General features: G+C 50.0%; 7 protein-coding genes across 7 annotated transcripts; 4 read left to right on the top strand and 3 right to left on the bottom strand.

The window, feature by feature from the left end:
- Positions 1–342: 342 nt before the first annotated feature.
- On the bottom strand, positions 343–1,033 carry TrAtP1_000138 (uncharacterized protein; the record flags this gene model as incomplete). Its single annotated transcript, XM_014091930.2, has 2 exons — positions 343–851; positions 946–1,033. The coding sequence occupies 2 exons, from the start codon at positions 1,031–1,033 to the stop codon at positions 343–345; spliced, it is 597 nt and encodes a 198-aa protein (XP_013947405.1).
- Positions 1,034–1,698: 665 nt separating this feature from the next.
- TrAtP1_000137 (uncharacterized protein) lies at positions 1,699–4,731 on the top strand. Its single transcript, XM_014091931.2, has one exon. The coding sequence runs from the start codon at positions 2,365–2,367 to the stop codon at positions 4,567–4,569; it is 2,205 nt and encodes a 734-aa protein (XP_013947406.1). The 5' UTR covers positions 1,699–2,364; the 3' UTR covers positions 4,570–4,731.
- An 87-nt stretch (positions 4,732–4,818) lies between these two features.
- Positions 4,819–6,294, bottom strand: TrAtP1_000136 (uncharacterized protein; the record flags this gene model as incomplete). Its single annotated transcript, XM_014091932.1, has 1 exon — positions 4,819–6,294. The coding sequence occupies one exon, from the start codon at positions 6,292–6,294 to the stop codon at positions 4,819–4,821; it is 1,476 nt and encodes a 491-aa protein (XP_013947407.1).
- Positions 6,295–8,059: 1,765 nt separating this feature from the next.
- TrAtP1_000135 (uncharacterized protein) lies at positions 8,060–8,578 on the bottom strand (the record flags this gene model as incomplete). The annotated part of the gene is made up of 1 exon (XM_014091933.2): positions 8,060–8,578. The coding sequence occupies one exon, from the start codon at positions 8,576–8,578 to the stop codon at positions 8,060–8,062; it is 519 nt and encodes a 172-aa protein (XP_013947408.2).
- A 1,037-nt stretch (positions 8,579–9,615) lies between these two features.
- TrAtP1_000134 (uncharacterized protein) lies at positions 9,616–12,775 on the top strand (the record flags this gene model as incomplete). Its single annotated transcript, XM_066110458.1, has 3 exons — positions 9,616–10,034; positions 10,090–11,734; positions 11,792–12,775. The coding sequence occupies 3 exons, from the start codon at positions 9,616–9,618 to the stop codon at positions 12,773–12,775; spliced, it is 3,048 nt and encodes a 1,015-aa protein (XP_065966530.1).
- A 189-nt stretch (positions 12,776–12,964) lies between these two features.
- On the top strand, positions 12,965–14,122 carry TrAtP1_000133 (uncharacterized protein; the record flags this gene model as incomplete). The annotated part of the gene is made up of 1 exon (XM_066110457.1): positions 12,965–14,122. The coding sequence occupies one exon, from the start codon at positions 12,965–12,967 to the stop codon at positions 14,120–14,122; it is 1,158 nt and encodes a 385-aa protein (XP_065966529.1).
- Positions 14,123–19,336: 5,214 nt separating this feature from the next.
- Positions 19,337–20,885, top strand: TrAtP1_000132 (uncharacterized protein). The gene is made up of 2 exons (XM_014091935.2): positions 19,337–20,127; positions 20,198–20,885. The coding sequence occupies exons 1-2, from the start codon at positions 19,671–19,673 to the stop codon at positions 20,683–20,685; spliced, it is 945 nt and encodes a 314-aa protein (XP_013947410.2). The 5' UTR covers positions 19,337–19,670; the 3' UTR covers positions 20,686–20,885.
- Positions 20,886–21,015: the final 130 nt, after the last annotated feature.

The following is a 21,015-nucleotide window of genomic DNA, read 5'->3' as shown; positions in this document are numbered from 1 at the left end:
TATGGTTCTGAAACTTTTTTGTGTTTTTTCCCTTTCTTTTCTTCTTCTTCTAACTTTTTTCTTCATCTTTTCTTTTTGACGAAGAACATGAGAAACACTGCATAGCCCTGGGGGCGTTGAAGCAGGCCAAATGGAACAAAAAAAAAAAGAGAAAACTTAATTCTATAGGGTCGCTAGCGGTCCTCCCTGACTTTGGATTCCGTGTCAGGGTTGAGGTTAATGAGACAATTTTGCACCTCATGTGCTTTTGTGCCAGTTGCTTTTGTTGTGAATGTGAATGTGAATGTTAATGCGAATGTCTTTATAAGTATTGGCTACTGATCTATAAATATCTTATGAAGCTTAGGCTGTATCCCACTTGACCTGAAAGTCCTGAAACTTCACCTCCAGCTCATCCTCAGTATCCTTCGTCGGTCTCGCCACAAGAGCCCCAATCTCCAACTCCCAGCCCTTCCCGCCATCTTCCCCATACGGCCAGCAAATCTCCCTCATCGGCACCTTTGTCTCGCCATCCACGCGATACACCCAGAGGCACGAGCCGTCATGGGCATCCAGCCTCTCGACCAGGATGGTGACGGCCTTGCGCCCTGCCTTGATGTCCTCGGCGGAGGAGGCGTTGGCGACGCTCCAGTCGGCCCAGTTGTCGCAGCAGACGGTGGAGAGGCGGGATTGGTTGTCGAAGAGCTCGACGCCGGTTTTGATCCATTTGCGTGCGACGGAGGGGGAAGAAGGTTTTGTGAGGACGAGGATGAGGCCGGCTTGGTCGAATTGGTGGGTGTAGGTTGTGGTGAAGGTGAGGGAGGCGGACTGGAATTGGGAAAAGGGGTTTTTGGAGAGGGAGTGGTAGGGAGCTGTGCTGGAGTTAGTTGCTGGTATTTACTTGTACAGGTCATTGTTGTGAGGTGGGAGATGCGAGATATTTGTATAGGATGTGGAGGGGCTTACCTGTGAAGACGTCGTGAGAAGGAGGCTTCTTCCAGACATCGGTGTTTGCGGGGGAAGAAAAGGTGAAGCTGGACCCAGTAGTAGCCATTGTGACGATTTCTTTAGATGGGGCAATTATAAATGGATGATTGTTACGAATAATGGATGAAGATTGATACTAAGAGTGAGATGAACTACTTGTTCTTATACTAGAGCTGGTGGAGACGCATCGAATCAACTGCCCTTCCAGAAAACGAAGGAAACGGAGAATTTACTAATGAGATGCCTGGACCAAACCATATCAAACAACTTATTTCACCGATCTATGCTGCTGCCTTTTCTACCCCGTAAAACCTAACCGGTATTGCTCTTAAAGTGTCCAGATCGGCTGGTCCCGTTGGTATAAGTTCGGGGAAATGGGGATTGCAAAGCGGGGGGAATTGAAGCTACTTGGAGGTAAGGAATCACAAGCCGGCGGGGAGTGTCGGGATGGATTTTGCGATGCTTATGCCAAGGTAATTCTTGGGTCACTTCTATTTTGAGATTTTCATTTTCGTCTCGAGCTGCACAGCCTCAGACTATACAGTTTGGGTAAATATTTACGCTGAGAGCTGATGAAAACAAACAAAATTAGAGTGTGACGCATACGGCGATGGAAAAAGCCATATTGGCGCAGCGTCCTAGCAACACGCATTAGTGTGGAGTTTAGCCGAAGTTTAAGCCGGCGGACCGCCCAAACTCTCAAACAAAGCAAATCAGACTTTTGCCTCCAGAGGAACGATGCGGTTCTTTTTTTCTCGTCTTCGTCTGCAAAGAAGCACCGCAGATTTCTCCCGACAAAACCAACTTGGGGCCGTCTCTCGTGCAAATCGCAGGCATCCAGCAGCACGTCTCACGACCTCGCAGCACCTCGAAAAAAATTCCTGAAGCAGCCAGATTCGAACCCGACGCCTGTCCTGCCCACTGCCGCGACAAACTTTTCTGCTGTGAAGCTGCTTTTTTTCGTGCGACTCCCCACTCGGCCATTCGGTGGTCCACCAGGACTGGCAGCCTGCGAGTTTGTTTCTGCCCCGCCCGTTTTCCTCTTCCTCGTCATTTTTTCCTCTGCCCACCAGAGCGTGCTGTAAAGTGCGTGCGTCGCTGTCGCGCTTATCGAAATTTTTCTTTGTGATTAGAGAAGCGCTTTTGGCTCTTCTTTGTTGCTTTCAAGACAAAAGAGATCCGCAAGTCTTTGAAAGAGATACAGTCAAGGCTCGGAGCGATAACCAGATTTCCCGCAAAGAAGCTTTTCACAGCAGAGAAGAGAGCGACAAACTGCGGCTACAGACTGAGCTTGGATTTTCTTCTTCTCTTATCGGTTCTCACTGCTCACTTACATCCTCATCGCATCTGCTCTATCCATCACACATGCAACTTTCAACGCCATAGCACAATCTCAGCATGTCGTTTCTCACACCACCGCCGACAAAACGGCCAAGTCAAGGCCCCGGCCCTGCAAAACCTCGCTTTGCCAGACCAAATCCCGTCCGGGCGCTCCGCGAACGTGAGGAACGCCGCCATGCCGCCGCCGCAGCAGCCCGGCTTTCATCAACCCAAAGACCAGGCGTCGTCACTCCAGCCCATCAGCAGTGCGCCAACAAGGCCTGTCCGAAGCCCAATGTCGTCGACGGCACCTGTCAGACGTGTGGTCGTGTCGCTGATGACAGCAACATTGTGTCCGAGGTGCAGTTCGGCGAGACGTCGTCTGGTGCTGCCATGGTGCAGGGAACCTTTGTAGGCGCTGACCAGGCCGGTGTCAGGGGCATGGGCCCTGCTTTCCGGAGGGTTGGTGGAAGCGAGGACAGAGAAAAGAGCATCCGGGAAGCACGAGGTCTGATGCAGGGCTACGCTCAACAGCTCAACATCAGCGACAGCCTCGTTACGGCGGGCACCCAAGTCTTCAAGCTCGCATCCGGCGCCAACTTTATCCAGGGACGCACGCTGGCGAGTGTCGCGGCCGTTTGCCTTTATGCTGCTTGCCGTGCTGAGCCGCCTTGCAAGGTCATGCTCATCGATCTGGCTGATTTGGTGCAGCTCAATGTGTTCAAGCTGGGGCGAATCTTCAAAAAGCTGAATGAAGTGGTACCAATTGGAGCTGATGGACTCATTCCGGTATATCCTGAGGATCTCATCTGGCGATTCGCCACCAAGATGGAGTTTCGTCAAGACACGGCCAAGGTCGCTGAGGATGCGGTCCGGCTGGTCAAGCGGATGAGCAGAGATTGGATGGTCATGGGCCGACGGCCTTCGGGCATTTGCGGTGCCTGTTTGCTGATGGCTGCACGTATGCACAACTTCCGACGGACCGTTCGCGAAGTCGTCTACATCGTCAAGGTCACAAATCACACCATCCAGAACCGATTGCAAGAATTCAACAACACGGAATCAAGTCGCATGTCGGTAGAGGATTTCTTAAAACAAGACTTTTTGGAGAGTTCGCATGATCCTCCCTCATTCTACCGGAAATCAGATGAATATAGAAAGAGGGCGGAAGAGACTTTGCGGAAGCGGAAACGTGGCATCACTGTCGAAGATGCCGAGCAGCCCATCACAGAGCCGGCGCCGGTTAGACGACATATCGAAGGAGGAGCGGATCTTTCCAAGGCACCCGAAGTCAACTATCGCCGCGATGCTGATGGGTTCATCATCCCTCCTTTACCTTCGCAGATTGCACAAGGGAACATTAGTCTCAATCCACAGAAGAAGGAGTCTGAAGACGAAGTGGAGGGCCTTGAAGACCTCGCTGAAGAATTTGGAGATGCTCTGGAAGAGGAGGAGGCGGCGGATCAAGATGCCTCAAAAGGAGGCAAGGGTAAACGTGCCAAGCCCCAGCTTCCCATCAACGAAGAATGGGAACAGGATGAACAGGACCTTGAAGGTGTAATTGAGGAGATTTTCAACGACCCGCTTACCTACGAACATGCTCTCGCATACTCGAATGCTGAACAACGAGCTCGAATCCATTCCGTCTGGGCTCGCCAACAACAACCTCAAAAAGAGGTGTCCATGGCGGCCGACGTTACCGAAGATGAATTTGCTGACGACCTCGAGGTTATCAATTGCTTATTATCTCCTGAAGAGGCACGTATCAAGGAGATTATCTGGGTTAACCAGAACAAGGACTGGCTGAGGAAGCACCAAGAAAAGGTCTTTCGACGAAAGATGGAAGCAGAGCGCCCCAAGCAGACACGGAAGAGGAGAAAGCGTGCCAGGATGGGAGAGGGCCAGACAAGCCCTGCCAGTTCCGCTGCAGAAGCAGCCATTGGCGTGGCCAAGGACAGAGCTTGGTCCAAGAGGATCAACTACGATGCTATCCGCAGCATTTTCGACATGCCAAATGCGGGCCTTGGGTCTACAGCCACCAGCCGAAAGACCAGTTTGGCGGGCAGTGCTTTCGGTGCAGATGAAGAGGGAAGCGAGGCTCCAGATGAGAGCGTTGCTGGCGATGAGCAGCATGAGGAGCATGAGGAGCATGAAGAAGAATATGAGGAGCCGGAGGAGTTTGGCGAGGGCGAGGAATTTGGAGGAGGCGGCGGCGAATTTGAAGGTGGATATGATGAAGATGATCCTGACATGGACAATCAGTATGGTCTGGAAGAGGACTAAATATGCATCTTGCTTGAAGGGATTAATATACCCTCGAAGCATATGGCGTTTGGGATCTGCTATGCACGTTTGGCAGTGAATTTTTGGTCGGCATATATCAAGTGCTGGAATGAAATAGGTAATAGGGCTTGAGTATATAGGCTTTTAATAATTTGGCTTCATAAACCTTTTGTCATAATACATGTATTATCATTATATCATTATCGTACAGGTGCGTCGTCATTATATCCATTTCAACCATGGCGATACTCACACAATGATCTGAATCCCCAGCTCAGCTTCACATTTCCTAATGCTCTCATTCTCCATGGTCTTGTACAGTTCATCCGAGCTACTCAGTTTCGCCCCCAGCGCTTCCTCCATCCCAGCTTCATTAGACAGCGCATCAACAGATGCAGACGAGGTCTGAGTCCCGAGATTGGATCGGAAAATGCCTGCGGCCGACAGGGGCAGGAAATCTTCATATGTTATGGGAGTAATGTCGATGATGCCCTGCTGGATGAGATGTTCTAGTGAAGATGAGTCGTCATGGATCTCTGGGGAACGTCTCTTTGCAACGCTGTATGTGAAGTAGACGAGTTTCTGCGCTCGTAGTGTTTTCCAGTCGTCGGGGTATTTCCGAAATGCAACTTCAACTTGTCTATCCAGCTCTTCGGGGGTGGATTTCTGAGACGTTGACTCTGCAATTGCCATGGCTTCATTCAATAACTCGTCGTATAATTGTCTCCCTGCGAGAGTCACCGCTGCGCCGCGCTCTTCAATTTCGCCAAATCGCGCTTTATGCGAGCCAGACACGAATCTCGATTGCGATTCCTGCGCGGTGAAGAACTGGACGGGCTCTTCAATAGCGAGGAAACTCGTCTGCCGGAGAAGAATGGGGCAGTTTCTCTCGGGAGGGCCTTCGATCCGGTCTTTTACTTGAAGACGTTGCGACTTCATCTTTTGCTGCGCGGCGGAAATGTCCAGTGTGCGGGGCGTGAGGTGGTTAATGTGCGCGCTGCGGAAACATGCAATGTCTGCGAGGATCTGGTGTTCCTTTTTAAGAAGCTGGTAGTCTTCGTGGGAAGAGGCGGCGGTGCCGTGCCAGCGGAATGTTTCCATGGCTTGGAGGACGAAGCGGGTGCCTTGGTCGATGGTGAGTCTGCCGTTTTGCTTGTCGGCGAGATCGAGGAGGGTGATGAGCTCTGCGGTGAAGATGTTGCGCTTGGAGAGCAGTTTCAAGGCCAGCGAGCGGGCTTTTTCGTCACGGATGAGTTCTGGGCGGAGTAACGAGGTGAAGACCCGAAAGGGGTTCTTCTTTAGAGACGCGGTGGTGCGTGGGCGGAAGCACGTTGCGTGCATGGGCAGTCCCGCCGCAGCAAGATTGTAATATCCAACGGGGTACAAGCCTATCACAGCGAAGATGCGGCTCACGGTGCGTAGCTCGTACGGAGTGCCCAGTCTGATTGCGCCGTGGCGCTCAATGTCTAGTCTTGAGGAGGCGACGTTGCCGTGGCGCATGGCGAGGACGCGCGGGTCGAGGTCGGCGGTGCGGGTTGATGCGTTGACGGCGTTGACGATGTGGATGAGGGCGCCGTAGAGGGGGACTTCGGATTTGTACATGGAGGACATGGCGAGGGTGAAGGCGGTGCGGAGGGCGTCGGGGTCTGCATATTCGGTGAGGGCATGGTGTGAAGATGTGATTGGGGATGTGAGGGTTGTTGTGAGGGTGGCGCTAGGAGCCATTGTGATAGACGGCATAAAGGAATGATTAGTAGATGATGGTAATTCGAGAAGCAGATGATGGTGGTTATTATGTACAAGTATCTTAAGATTGAAGTGGTATTACAGAAGAACGAGCAGGTCTGACAGCCGCAGCAGCAGCAGCTGTATTATACACCGGACATGGCATAGAGTTCAGACCGCCGGTGTAAGACATCTTACATGCTGTCCCCATCTGCATCAAACAGGGGATTCTATCGGCTGGTCTCGGTCCAGCACGTTGTTATCGCGTAAAAGATTACCGGCTGGCCATTCGTAGGTATTCGAATCGTGACAAGTCCCGGAGGGTCCACCGATATGGAGGGCAGCGGATGCGATCCGGGGACCATGGCTTCCTAAAAGGGTAGTTGGTTGGAGAAAATGGGGCGATATGATTGGATGCTTTGGGGAGCTTTATCAACGTGCGTCGCAGATATCGGATTAGCCCGGGCAATGGAGTAAGATTCCGGATATCAAGCGATAGGCAATTGAGAGATCCAGAACTTGGAGTGTAAACTGTATTCAGATGCAGTCTATAAGACATTGGATTTCGAAATTCCCAGCTACGTGATAAACGTGGGCTAAATGGCAAGATTAGCACTGTATGTATAGCTAGCCGGACGAATCATAACTTACGACGAAAGATGACAACATACCGTATATCGAATTGGTTGGCCCTTATGCATCACAAACTTTTATTTCAGTGTCTTTTTCACCGAATAGATAGTGCAAAATTCCCTTCAACGGACAAATCTTCCATTTTGCAGTATCCTGCTCCACAAACAGGCCAGCGTCAGAGTCAAAGGCTGCATGGACATGTTTACGCGGAAGGCAGAGCGGCTCTGCCCCAGGGTATGTGATGGGCATGTAGCAAAACTTGGTTGGATGCTTGTAGCACTGGACATCATCAAAGCCAATGCGGCACTGCCCCAGCGCTCGCTTGATGCCGTCTTCATATTCCAGCAAGATGCCGCTACACCTCCCAGTATCACGGTCCGAAAAGACTTGTGCGTAAACCACTCGTTCTAAAGACGCGCAAAAATGGAATGCGGGAGAAGCACCTGGAGGACGGGGTTCGAGGCCAGAAACAGCCTTTCCTACCATGTCAGTTCCAATGAACGTGACATGAGCGGGGTTCGAAATAGAGTAAGTAAGTGTCAAGTGGCGGTCCTCGGACTCTGGCATTCCATACAAGGTTTCGACGAATTCTGCCAGGTACGAGTAAATCAGAGTGTAAGGCAGTCCGATGACATATTTCCCAGATTTCATGGTCAACTAATCATTGTTAGATTGACGGAGAATAAAGGCCGTTATGGTAGGGATCTGAGGGATCTTACGATGATTGAATAAGCGATTATTATGGGCAGCATTTTATGACGAGGATGCATAGTGAGATCTCTTTTGACTCTTACCGTACCAATCGAAATCACCTTGTCATTGGCTGCTATTGGAATATAGAACCAAATGGCGGGCTTCCAGGACCTACGCATATACTGGAAGGCTTCAAGTGCCTGCGAGCCTCGTTTGGTATGCCCATGAATAGCGGATACTTTGTCCCCTTTCAATAAAAAGGATATTCCAGTAGTTTTACTTGGATCCAGATCAAGAGCTGCGAATCGTCTAGGTACGAGTCGGCCAGGTAAAGATTTGTCGGAGGATGTATATGTATAGTGTGCAGGCGGCGGAAGGACATGTGGTGACGGGATATTCCAGATCGAGATGTTTGCAGATGCCGGAACATGCAGACGGCTCATTCCGAGCTGGATGAGAGAGCTTGGTTAGCAGGTATGCGGAACTCGTAGAAGAAAAGACTGACCTGGAATTCTATACCAACGCCCGATAGGCTTTCCACTGATCCTACAATATATGCATGAGAAGACCGTGATGAGCCAATAACAGCACTTTCTTCTGACTTTTCAGAGACCATGTCAATGCTCTTGATCCCACGAGAATCAATGGTAAGCCGCATCCTGCGATTGATGGCTTGGCCTTCAGCCAAGATGGGCAAAGTGCCGCGAGACCACGACAGAACTTCACAAAGCGGGTAGGTAACGGAATCTCCAGGCTCAGCTAAGCTTAGATATCGCGCAAGCTGCATGACTTTGCAGAATCGCAGCAGAGGGTGATTTGGCTGCAGATGGCCACCAATCAAACCAGCCACCTCTGGGAGTAAAGTCTCATGAGAGCCAGCAACGCTGCTGATGATATCTGCCGGGGCGTAGAGCACAGGGTCGAGCATCAAGGACCCAGAGTCCCGCCACGGGTGCATTCTAGTCCCTGCGATCCAGAGCCTTCTAAATTTATCCTTGGCACTGCATGTTTTGCTGAATAAACGAATGCAATCGACGTGGACAGTTACGCTTTCACCGGTAGCGTTGCAAGTTTTATGTCTGAATCCTTCATGGGAAAAACATACTCCCTTAGGCATTGGCAGCTCCCTCACGCAGTAGAACCCCCCGGCATACGCATTATACCCTCGAACGGATTTTTCATTGCAAATCACTTGGTGTTGATGTTAGAATTTCTACTTGGTGAGGACAGATGGAAGGTCATACGTGCAATGACATGATCATCATCCCGGGAAAAAACAGCGTTGCAAGCGCTACATTGAGGGTGAAGGTGTATGCAATCTCGATCGTCGATTCTGGAAGATTTAGATGAAGCCATTTGCAACTGATTGATGTATTTTAGAAAAATAAGAATGAAAAAAATGCTGAATGTTTAGGCCATTGAGGGGAAATGCAGGCAACCACATGCATTCATGACCATCACGTGCTTTATCTCAACCAATCGGCCCTTGGGCTGCATCCAACATGAATCCTTCTGGCGCGTCAATCTTCACGATCAATTACATGTAGGTACCAATTGCTCATACAACTGTACCACGAAGCTGACTATCATCAACAGAAATCCACCAGCAACCGTGGAGTTTCGCTTCGATGTACCTATCAGCGTCTGCTTCATCAGCACACAGCCTTGTCACTGGATGAATCCCAAAGGTGCATGATGCAGCTTTACCGACCCACCTTCGAGCATCCTTCTAGCCAATTGCACGGCCCCAAAGTTATTACTCGGCGCGTAACATTGCATTATGATAGGTTCCCAAGTCAGAGGCGAATTCGCTGTGCCAGGAGGCTGCTGTGGCTATACTGCGACCCAGCATCTTGGGCATCAGGAGAGCCTCGCTTCCCCGCCTCTTTCTATGAACAATACTCTCGTCATTTGGAACCTCTTGAGTTTCAGAATGAGTAGTTAGAAGACAGATGATAGAGATCCGAATCCAACGAGCAACTCTTGTCCGACGCAATGGACGGAATTTCTAATCCACGAAACGTTGTTGATGCCATAAAACTCTCCATCAGCACAGCCTCTGTTTTGCATCATTATGTCAGCGATGTCAAGAACGCCAAGTCGGATATGAAAGACCTCAGCGGGGAAATCAAAGTCCACCTTTCTATTTTGGAAAAAGCCAGGGATCTTCTGGAAAGCCAAAGCGGCCGTCTACAAGTATCCCAAGAACTACGACCCGCTCTCGACGCAAACTATTCTGAGCTCGAGAGTATTAAATTTCAGCTAGACAAGGAACTAGGAGACAGTTCCAGCGTCCGGAAGCGAATATCGAACAGGTTACGATGGTCATCTCAGAAGCACAAGATTGCATATGACATTGAAAAGCTGCGGAAAACCCGAGAGGATATCGGGAGCGCTCTCAGTATTGATAACGTGTAGGTCTTCATCTATCTGCCCTGAAATTACTATGCACCCTCTTACAATATTAAGCAATGCAATCATGGATATCCACTCTATCCAATCCGACGAGATTCTCTCCAAGCTCCCAGTGGTCCAAGGTGCATCTTTCGATTCCCATGCCAATGAACACGAGACCCGATGTCATCCTCTCACTCGCGTCAAGATTCTGGGGGAGATTGAAAAATGGGCCCAGGAACCGGAAGGACGACGAATATATTGGCTTTGCGGTATGGCAGGCACCGGCAAATCTACAATTTGCAGAACCGTTGCCCATCATCTGACAAGTTTGAACATTGTAACCGCCAGTTTCTTCTTCAAGAAGGGTGACAACGATCGAGACAAGTCAAGCGCTCTTTTCACCACCATTGTGAAACAGCTTGTCGAGCATTTGCCAAAAGAAATGGCGTCGCATGTCAAGAAAGCCTTACAGGATAATCCAAGCATAGGCGATAAAATGCTAAGCAAACAATTCGAAAAGCTCATATTGGAGCCATTGCAAAGCTGCAGAACTCTGCCACCAGTCATAGTTGTCGTACTGGACGCCCTCGACGAGTGCGAAGATCAGGCTAGTGCTGCAAAAATCATTGAACTTCTACCGAGCATCGAAAATCTATCTTCTACTTGCTTCAAAGTCTTGGTTGCCAGCAGGCCAGAGTGTCATCTCAGAACATCGTTTGCCAAGCTGGAATGCAAATATCATGAATTTCTTCATTATGAGGCACTTCATGAAGTTGCGGATGAGGAGATCCGAAAGGACATTGCTGTCTTCTTGGAGTCCCAACTAGGGCAGATCAGAGACAATCACAACCTTACCAACTTACCACTATCCGCAGATTGGCCGTCAGAATCCCTTGTTAAAGCTCTTGTCAACATCTCGGTGCCTCTATTCATTTTGGCGGCAACTGCGTGCCGATTTATTGGTGATAAAGATCTCGGCGCCCCTAAGAAGTTGGCCCAGGAATTTCTGCAACATCATCGGCGGCTTGGTAAAATGAATCATCTTGCTAGGACATACCTTCCCATTCTAGAGCAATTGCTTGTTAATCGCAATGGAGCCGTGCCAGAAAGTCGCTCAAAAGGAGAGAAAGAACAAATTATTGAAGAATTTCGCCGAGTTGTTGGTACAATTGTGCTTCTTGAAGCGCCTTTATCAATCACATCACTCTCAGAATTACTTCAAATGGACCCAGGGGATGTCAATTTCCGGCTCTCGGGTTTGAACTCTGTTCTGAATATCCCCAAAGACTCTGACAGCCCGGTCAAGCTATTTTATCTGTCGTTTCGCGATTTCCTGGTTGGGTCCGGTGATCAAGATCAGATTCATGATTTCTTGGTAGATGAGCGAGAAACACATGCCAACCTAGCTCGCCAGTGTATTGCATTGCTTTCGAGGGATGACAATCTCAAACAAGACATCTGTGAACTTAATCACCCGGGGAAACTAAGGTCCAACATTGACCAGGGCGCAATCGACAATCACTTACCTCCACATGTTCGGTACGCATGTCTGCACTGGGTCTTCCACTTAAAAGAGAGCCGGGGCCACATACGCGTTGGTGATGAAACCCATCGCTTTCTGGCCAAGCACCTGATTCACTGGCTTGAGGCACTCAGTCTACTGGGCTGCATTGCTGAGAGCAGAGCTATGGTGGATAGTCTCGCAGCCATGGTTGATGTATGTGGCCTCTACCAGCATTACATGAAAGCCGCTAACTTATGTCCTAACCTGAAGGAAAACAATGAAGCATTCGGTCTCCTGCGCGATACCAAACGATTCATAGGTGCTTATCAATATATTATGGACGTAGCGCCACTGCAGATATACTCTTCCGCCCTGATTTTTGCGCCGAAAAGGTGCGAGTTTCGACGATGCTTCGAAGAGGAGGCAGTTCCCAAGCGGATAAAACATCAACCTACTGTCCCGATGGACTGGGATTTGTGCATCCAGACCTTAGAAGGCCACAGAGAAAACATAAATCAAGCCGTCTTATCACCAGACTCGTCGCTCATCGCGTCGCGCGGTTGGGATAAAGTTTTAATCTGGCGAAGCCACACTGGAACTTGTATTCATGAAATTGACACCTATGCTATTGAAATTGCGTTCTCACGCGACTCCAAACTATTTTATTTGGTCTTGTCAGACTTCACAGTTGAAACGTGGGAGACGGATACGTGGACCCGCAAGACAGTCATGAAAGTGGACAGCACGGCAGATGGTGAATATGACAATGAACTTGGATTTGTGGCGGCCATTTCTCACGACTGCAAACTCGTCGCAGTAGCCTTTAGCACGAGAATCGAAATCCGGTCAATTCTACCCCCTGACGACTTCGTAAAGAGCATCGAGACCGATTTATACAACTTGGAACATATTTACTTTTCCCCAGATTCCGCTTACATTGCTGCATCTTCTCATACACTCTGGAACCCGTTTACAAGTATTTGGCCGGTCCGTGGCGGAAAAGCGACCGAAATGCAGGACTGTTCGACTGCAGCATTTTCACCCGACTCCTCCCTGATAGCTTTAGCGTTAAATAACGACATAGAAATCCGTCGCGTTGGCAAGGGGTCTTTGGGATTTCATCGAAAATTTTCCTTGGGTATTAATTGGCTCTGGGTGAAGAATCTCGCCTTCTCCCACGATGCAGCACTCCTGGCAATTTCGTTTAGAGCGAAATTCGGAATCTGGTCGACAGACACTGGCAAGTGCATATAGATGGCCAATGATCATACAGACAGCATTTCGTCGCTTTCATTTTCACATGACTCTACGTTCCTCGTCTCATCATCAGGTGACGGGACACTGCGTGTCTACAGCGTTAGCAGATACACATCGCCGGAAATTGATGAAGGGACATACGAGTATATTAGCGCTGTTGCAGTCTCACCCGATTCGTCACTCATAATGCTGGGAGCAGGCGGATACAACGACGTCTGGGAGATTTTGCGTGTTGATTCAGGCGTTTGTGTTGAAAAAGTCAACGGGCGCAACCTGCAAAACAAGCCTACCTTCACACATGACTCAGCCTTGGTAGTGATCAAAGACGGCGCGGCTGAGATTTGGCATCCTGATGGACGCCAATCCGTACAGGACCTGAGTGGGCTAGGTTCACAACCATATCAAGTTTGTGCAGCCTGTTTCTCAGCAGACTTTACGCTGGCTGCAGGCATCCTTGATGACGGATCTCTGCGGATTTGGAAAATGAATACAGGTGAATGTATGCGAGAAGTCAAATCCGCTGTGCCCTATAACTCCTACGATCCAACGACCCTATGCTTTTCCTCAGACGCATCTCGAATAGCATATGCCTCGGACAAGGAAACAGAGCTTTTTGTTTGGCAAGTTGGATTGAACTTACCGGCCCAAAAGTTTGGGTCACGGGGAAATGTTTGCTGTTTTGCCTTGTCTAACACGAAAGTTGCTGCGGTTATAAGTTCTAAAGACGTGGAAATTAGGATATGGAGTCTTGAAACAGGTCGCGAGTCGAAGCGATTGCATGGCGTTAGAGCTCAGATACTTGTTTTTTCATTCGACTCGACGCTCCTAGCAACTTTTTCAACCGAATCGGTGATCCTAGAATCAAGATATTCACAAGAGCCAAATACAATCCTGATCTGGAATGCCGACACTGGTGCTTGTCTGCAGAGCATTAATGTTGGGCTGCAGGTTACACACCTATTCTTTGAACTTAATAACAATTCGGGATTGCGAACCAATCTTGGTCGAATCAAGTTCGGAGACTCTACAGCATTAGGTGAAGATGCAACTGGTGTTAACCAGTCCCAGCTATGGTCCTATGATAAGCTTGGTTATCGCAACGATGATCAAGGTGTTGATGCTTCTTGGATCACATTCAATGGAGAGAATTTACTATGGCTACCGGCAAAATATCGAGGGAGGAGGCAGATAGTGCGCGCTGTCTCAGAATCTGTGGTTGCAATTGCACATGTATCTTCTGGACAGCTTGTCATCATTGGATTTGACACTGAAAAGATCCCTAGATGGTACCACAATACGCATAAATACTTCATTTCACAGCGGACATTGATAGAAACCCTGTAGTTTTGGAAAAGAAAAGAAAAGTGGCAGGGACTACTTATTAATTACTAGTAGCTATACCAGCGAAATTGTATTCGGTCTTACGGAAGACAATGCCACCGCGTACCGCAATATATGCGGACCCTCAGCTACTTCTTCAGAAACGTGTATTCTACATATAATCAAAATTTATATGAGTCGAAATGGGCGAGCTCTCTTTGGAGAGACTATTTATTATACTAAATTGCCCAAATGTTCTGAATAAAAATACCAAGTTCTTCTACTTATTAATACACGTAGCTTATTTGTCTCCCCTCATAGTAACTTCTCAGCTCGCCAAAAGCATCGCGAGAGAGGCGAGAGACGAGTTCACACACGCGCGTATATTTTCCAAAGAAGGCAGGTCATTGGAGAAATTGACAAGACATATAAATGAGCAATGTGGGCAAAATTGCCAATATACAAGGCTAAAACAGGGCCAACACTTCCATCAGAGCTCCTTTCGCTATTAGCACTAAGAATCGTATACCGCAACCTGTTGCTGTGTTGGTTGCGTTCCAATCCCCAAAAGTGCGGTCTGTATTGCCTAAATTTGGGCAAATCATAGGTATATTGAACATGAATAGTCTTAAATGGCATTCCAGTGGCAAATGTGACACTCGGAGATGCGTATTGGTCAATAATATTTAGGATGTTGTCCTGTGCGTCCGAGGTGGACAGCCCAAGGAGAAAGTCGGGTCACATAACATGTAATATTGACAGCATAAGCTGTCATTGATGCATATTCACGTATGCTTTTGATGCCCAATGAGCAATTATGAGCTGAATACCTAGAAGAAAGAAAAAACCTGGATGGGGGAACAAAGCCAAGGTAGTTTTGGATTGTTGGGGGTAGTTGGGGCTACGTGGGAGTGTTCATCCACAACAAGGCAGAATCAAAAGTGCCATCCAAACATAGAAGCAAGGGTTCTATCATTTTTACAATTCGGCAACGTCATAAGTTCTCTGCTAAATACGAACTCTGGATAACTCGGCAAGAAAGCTGTGAATCACATCACGTTGCGTTGGTTTTATAGTCCAGGCAGTAAACCTCGTATAAGAGCTAAAGATGTCTATTTTTATCTACAGAAATGATAGTGTCTTGCACAAAGCAACGTAGAATTAATATTGAATACCGCTTTTGACGTGAGGATAGGAAGTATTATCTGATCATCTGAATCGAGGTCAAAGTCACCATAATTATAGGGTAGACGCTCGTTACCATCATCGCCATTCATATATACACACCATACACAGAATAGTCGATTATCTAATAATAAAGATGCTATATTTGGTCCCAGTGCAAAGTGTGCGCGGGCCGAGAAGACCGCCATGGATCTCAAATGCAACACACGGAGTTGCCTCGAAGCAGCAGCCAATGCAACCTACCCAGGAACCAGAAGCACGTCATTCTGCAGCTCCATTATTGGCTACTTGCAGATTTTCAGATTTTCACGTGGGTATAACATATAAAAAAGAAATACGAGGCCTGTGAGTCTGGTGCAATATACGATACGGTACCCCGGAAGGGATCGCCGTATGCTGCTGGAAAGGCACACCTCTCCCCATGTACAGGGCAAGTATGGGCAACCAGGCAAATGCGTATTTGCTTTGGATAGATTGTGAAAAGACACTCAAAGTGCATTGACACGAAACTATGACAGGATGTAGCATCAATGCGCTCAATGGCAGACGTAGTCATTGACCCGTCCCGATCCATGCGCATATCATACTACGCTCCATACGAGGAGGGCGTGCTCTTTCGCCTTTAGATCCACCGAAGCTTTATAAACTATCCCTTATGGGTATACCGGTCTGTGTTATGTATTCTGGGGAGGGCGTCGAGACATTCTCACATGCCATTTCAGTATATTGGGCCGTTGCGCGCTCTTTTGATCAAAAGAATCTTTGTAGCTCGTCCTGTAGTCAGTTCTTTCGATATTCAGCTCGCAAAAGGTCAGTGAGCATATCAGTAATATTGATATCACAATGAATCCTGTTTATGGACGGGACTTCTGCTCATGCCATGTAGGACAAACGGAGGCTACCTATATTGGGTGTTAGCCTGGCAGTAGTTGGATGATAAAGGTTGCCTCATTATCCCTTGACATGCACCGATTATCAAGCCCTTTGTCCAATCTGGTAGTAGCAGCACACCATGGTCGACCGTTGAGATCGGGCCTAAATCGGCTATGCGGACGATGGTGGTTGAGTTGCATTGCTGATTATCCATGCTTCTAAACGCTTCGTACTACCGTACCCGGGCCGCCAATTCCACGGACATTGTCTTTTCCGTACCCAATCCGATACAACGTCGTCAAAGCGTCTTCTTCTTATCATTTTCTCGTGTTGTCATCTTGCAACATGTTGAAAAGGCGCCCACTGGTAAGCCGGATGTCTTGCTTCATCTTGCTCGGTAGACCCTTGAACCACAATAACGCCGCAGAGCAGCCCACTTTTCTAGTCCTCCGCTGAGCATCTCGGTCATCTTCCACTGAGCAATAGCCAGGGTGCTTGGCGTATTCACTATTGCATCATTAGGCGTGAAAAGCGCGGCAGTACCAATAAGGTCTGGCTATCACATGCGATCTAACTCGGAAGCGATCTTCGAGGTTGGGATCCCTTGTCCCTGGCCAGGCTCTCAGGGTGCATGGGGCTGGAAAAGGGCACCGGAGCTTGTTGTACTGCAAAGACTGCAAAGCCGGCGGCCGCAAGAGAGGGCTGCAGCCACCAGCTCTTTTACAATTTTGCTTCCCTTTTTGGGAGGTCGGTAAGGGTGTCTATTGGCTCGTGAGGCTTGTGCATGTGTGGCGTGTCGAACAGCGTCCAGACTCAAGACTTCAGGCTGTATGTCGACAGCATTCCAGAACTTGCCCGTCTCAAGGGCTTTTTGACGCTGCCACCCACACCATCGAGCGCTTCTTGCCTCGCCTCCATGCGCTGTCTCTGCAAGTGAAATTGCAGTGCCAGCTGAGCTTGCCGCCAGCGCCTCCGTGCCTCATGTGGCAGCTGGGCAGCCACCTTCCAGAGCCGTCTCTGCCTCCGAGTGGCGGCGTCGGGTCGGACCTAGTCTAGCCCGTTCCTGGACCGGGATCAGGATCAAGGCTGCGGGACAAGGCGTGGAGCGTGGGGTGTGCGATGGGCGGTGGGCGTTGGCGTTGGCGCGATACTGTATCTTTAAGCTTGCGAGCGGACGTAAACAACCGGTGCCGCTATCGCGAGCCTGCCTCTGTCCGCGTCGAGGCAGCCAAGCTTGCCAAGCTCTGCCAAGCATTGCGGCTGTCGGCGCTGATAAGGTGAAGCCAGGCACAGAGAGTTTGGCACATTTGCTTGGCGATGCGAGATGGCTGCGGTCTGGGAGGTGATGGATCGGCTGTCGGCTTGGCACGCTTGGCAGCTGAGAATAATTCCCGAGTTCAACGACACTCGATCATGATCGCATTGTGTGTGGTGAAGAAGAAGGAAAAGAAAACGAAACATCACAGAGAGAAGAAAAGAAAAAGACAGCAGTAGACAGTGGCTGAGCCGCGCTGTTGGCGCCAGACGATCGTCAACAAGACGGGCAGGTCTCGTAGGATCAGGATCTGCTCGCATTGCGATCACGTGCTTCGCATCTGGCAGCAGCCTCAGGTTCTTTTCTCGTAATACTGTAGCCACCTGGCATGCCTCGCTTCTCTCCATATCTGCTCTCCATCGTACAGACGCTCCTCGCGACACGCCCATGGCGCTGCATGAAAACACAATCAGCGCTGCCTTCACGCTTCGGCCGGTTCCGCCTCTGCTCGCCCAGGCCAGCTTCGCGATGCAGCCAATCAAGGCCATCAATCCGGCATCCAGGCCATCACGCTCCGGATTCTACGGCTAGTCAGCCCCATGCCGAATATCCGGTCCAGACAGGGGTCCCCAAGGCTTCCGGACAGGCCTTTGGACATGCCGCTCTGGGCCTGAGCCCGCTGTAACGAACCTTTGCATGCAGTGCCCAAGATGGCAGATGGCGATTCTGGCACAAGTTCCACGCCCAAGTGCCGGCTGCCAAGCTGATGCGGCGCCAGCCAAGAGTCCCGAGGCACCCAAGGGACCCCCCCGCATCGGAACCTGCACAGGTCATTAGGCGCCTCTGATTGATGGGATGGGAGATTAACATTAACCAAAGGTTTAGACTTGATTCGTGGTCTTGGCGGTTGATCTCACTAGTGTTGTGCTTATTCAGAGCACGGCATCAGTCCAGCAAAGCGTCTTGTGCCCCGACGCCTGAGTGTGCGAGCAAGACAGTTGATGGCTGGTCTTGGGAGGGAACAGAACAATGCCATTGTTTCTTCATAAACGGCGGCTAACGGTGAATATCACTGCAACATCACTTGTGGAAGTTGGGCTAGGCGCATCGTCTCTCTCCGGATCAGCATCGTCGCGCTGAGGCTAGACATTTGGCGGAGCGTTGCGGGTCCAAGGCTTTCTCTGTAGGGACTTTTACGGACACGGACCGCCTACTTGTACTACTAGGAACCTGATAGAGCAGGATCGGCGCCAAAGTGCTCTGCGCATTCTGTTTCGAGAGCCACTCAGCCGCTCTATCGAACGAATCGTCGCCGTCAAGGCCGCACGGACTGCAACGACCCCGGATTGGAGGGGGGCCTGACCAAAGTGGCGAGAGCCATTGTTCAAAAGAGAGTCTGTGCTATGCCTCTCTGGACCCCGCCACGTTGCGCCGGCTCGAAACGAGCAGCTCTGGCCATTGAAACTAAGCGGTGGACTTCTATCTTGGGACGGGTGCAAGATACGTGATCGACAAAGGTTCCAGCGTCCGCAGAAAAAAAGGCAGAATAGGTGATGCGGACTCGGCTGGCTTCACTCTCTGGGCTAGGACACATTCCTACCCCTGGACTCGAATGTTTCATTCGCCAGCAGCCCCGCGGCAACTTCACCAGCCTCAGTTGGCTATCGACAATGTTGGATACTGCGGCTATTCCATCATTCCGGCTCCTCTTCCCATCACCGAGCCCCAGCGCGTGTGTGAAGCCCCAGGATGATGGCGTGAATTCACCTTCCTAAACCATGCTTTTGAAGCCGTCCACCATCTCCAGCCATTGCATGCATCAATGGCATCTTCAACTCCAAGGATGGGTTGATATGTGAGTCTCGATGGATATAAAGACTCCTCGTCTTCCCCTCGATCTGTTGTTGAAGCTTCTTTCCTCATCAGCCTTCAAGACATCAAGTCCAGTCGAATCCTGAGCAACCATCATCTCAACAAGCTTCAAAATGCAGACCTTTGGTGCTTTCCTCGTTTCTTTCCTCGCCGCTAGCGGCCTGGCTGCTGCTCTCCCCGCCGAGGGACAGCAGAAGACCATCTCCGTCCCGGTCAAGTACAACGCCAACCACGCTCCTCACGGACCTACCGAGCTCTTCAAGGCCAAGAGAAAGTTCGGTGCTCCCATCAGCGAGAACCTCAAGAACAGGGTTGCCGAGCACAAGGCCGCCAAGCTCGCCAGACGCCAGACCGGCTCTGCTCCCAACCACCCCAGCGACTCTGAGGATGATGAGTACATCACCAACGTCTCCATTGGAACTCCTGCTCAGGTCCTCCCCCCTGGACTTTGACACTGGCTCTTCCGATCTCTGGGTCTTCAGCTCCGAGACTCCCTCGTCTTCTGCCCGCGGCCACACCATCTACACCCCCTCCAAGTCTTCCACTTCCAAGAAGGTCTCTGGAGCCTCTTGGTCCATCACCTATGGCGACAACAGCAGCTCCAGCGGTGACGTTTACACCGACACCGTCACCATCGGAGGCTTCTCCGTCACTGGCCAGGCTGTCGAGTCTGCCACCAAGGTCTCAACCCAGTTTGTCCAGGATACCTCCAACTCTGGCCTCGTTGGTCTTGCCCTTGACAGCGGCAACACCGTCAAGCCCACCAAGCAGAAGACCTGGTTCTCCAACGCCTCTTCTCACCTGGCTCAGCCCGTCTTCACTGCTGACCTGAACCACCAAGCCGGTACGTACTGTCCCTTTTCCACTTTACACTCTATTCGATACGAGTAAACTAACGCGAGTGAAACAAATAGACGGCAGCTACAACTTTGGTTTCATTGACACCACCCTCGCCTCTGGCCCCATTACCTACGTTCCCATCAGCACCGGCAACGGCTTCTGGGAGTTCACCTCTGCAAGCTACGCCATCGGCGGTGGCTCATCCAAGAAGCACTCCACTGACGGTATTGCTGACACCGGCACCACCCTGCTCCTCCTCGACGACACTATCGTCGATGCCTACTACAACCAGGTCGAGTCTGCTCAGTACGACGACTCACAGGAAGGTTACACCTTTGACTGCTCTGAGGACCTTCCCTCATTCTCCTTCGCTGTTGGAAGCTCCACCATCACCGTCCCCGGTAGCTTGATCAACTTTGCTCCCGTCGATGGCAACACTTGCTTCGGTGGTCTCCAGAGCGATGACGGCATTGGCATCAGCATCTTCGGTGATGTTGCCATCAAGGCTGCCCTGGTTGTCTTTGACCTTGGCAACAAGCGCCTGGGCTGGGCTCAGAAATAAGCTGGGGAAGAGATGAAAGGGAACAAAAAAAAAAAAGGAGGGTTGAAACGTATATGAAAGTCATGATTTGAAGAGATGGAGTTTGCATCCGGCTACACATGGCTTGTAAATACTATATCATGCTACCTATATAGTCACTAGGAGCTTTAGCACATAGCGCAGCGAAGGAATATTTCTTACCTTGCACCAAATCTCCACCTGTGAATATTTACTTGTAACATTGGAAGTATCTTGGATATTTCATTCGCTGTCGTCTAAATATGCTTGTCTGTTTTATATGCGCCACAATGTGGCTTTTCACATGTAATTAGCATGTGGTTGAAAGGGCGC

This window comes from Trichoderma atroviride, chromosome 1 (assembly GCF_020647795.1).
Source record: "Trichoderma atroviride chromosome 1, complete sequence".
NCBI lineage: Eukaryota > Fungi > Ascomycota > Sordariomycetes > Hypocreales > Hypocreaceae > Trichoderma > Trichoderma atroviride.
Note: the sequence above shows the minus strand (reverse complement) of the source record. Positions and strands in the feature narration are given on the sequence as shown.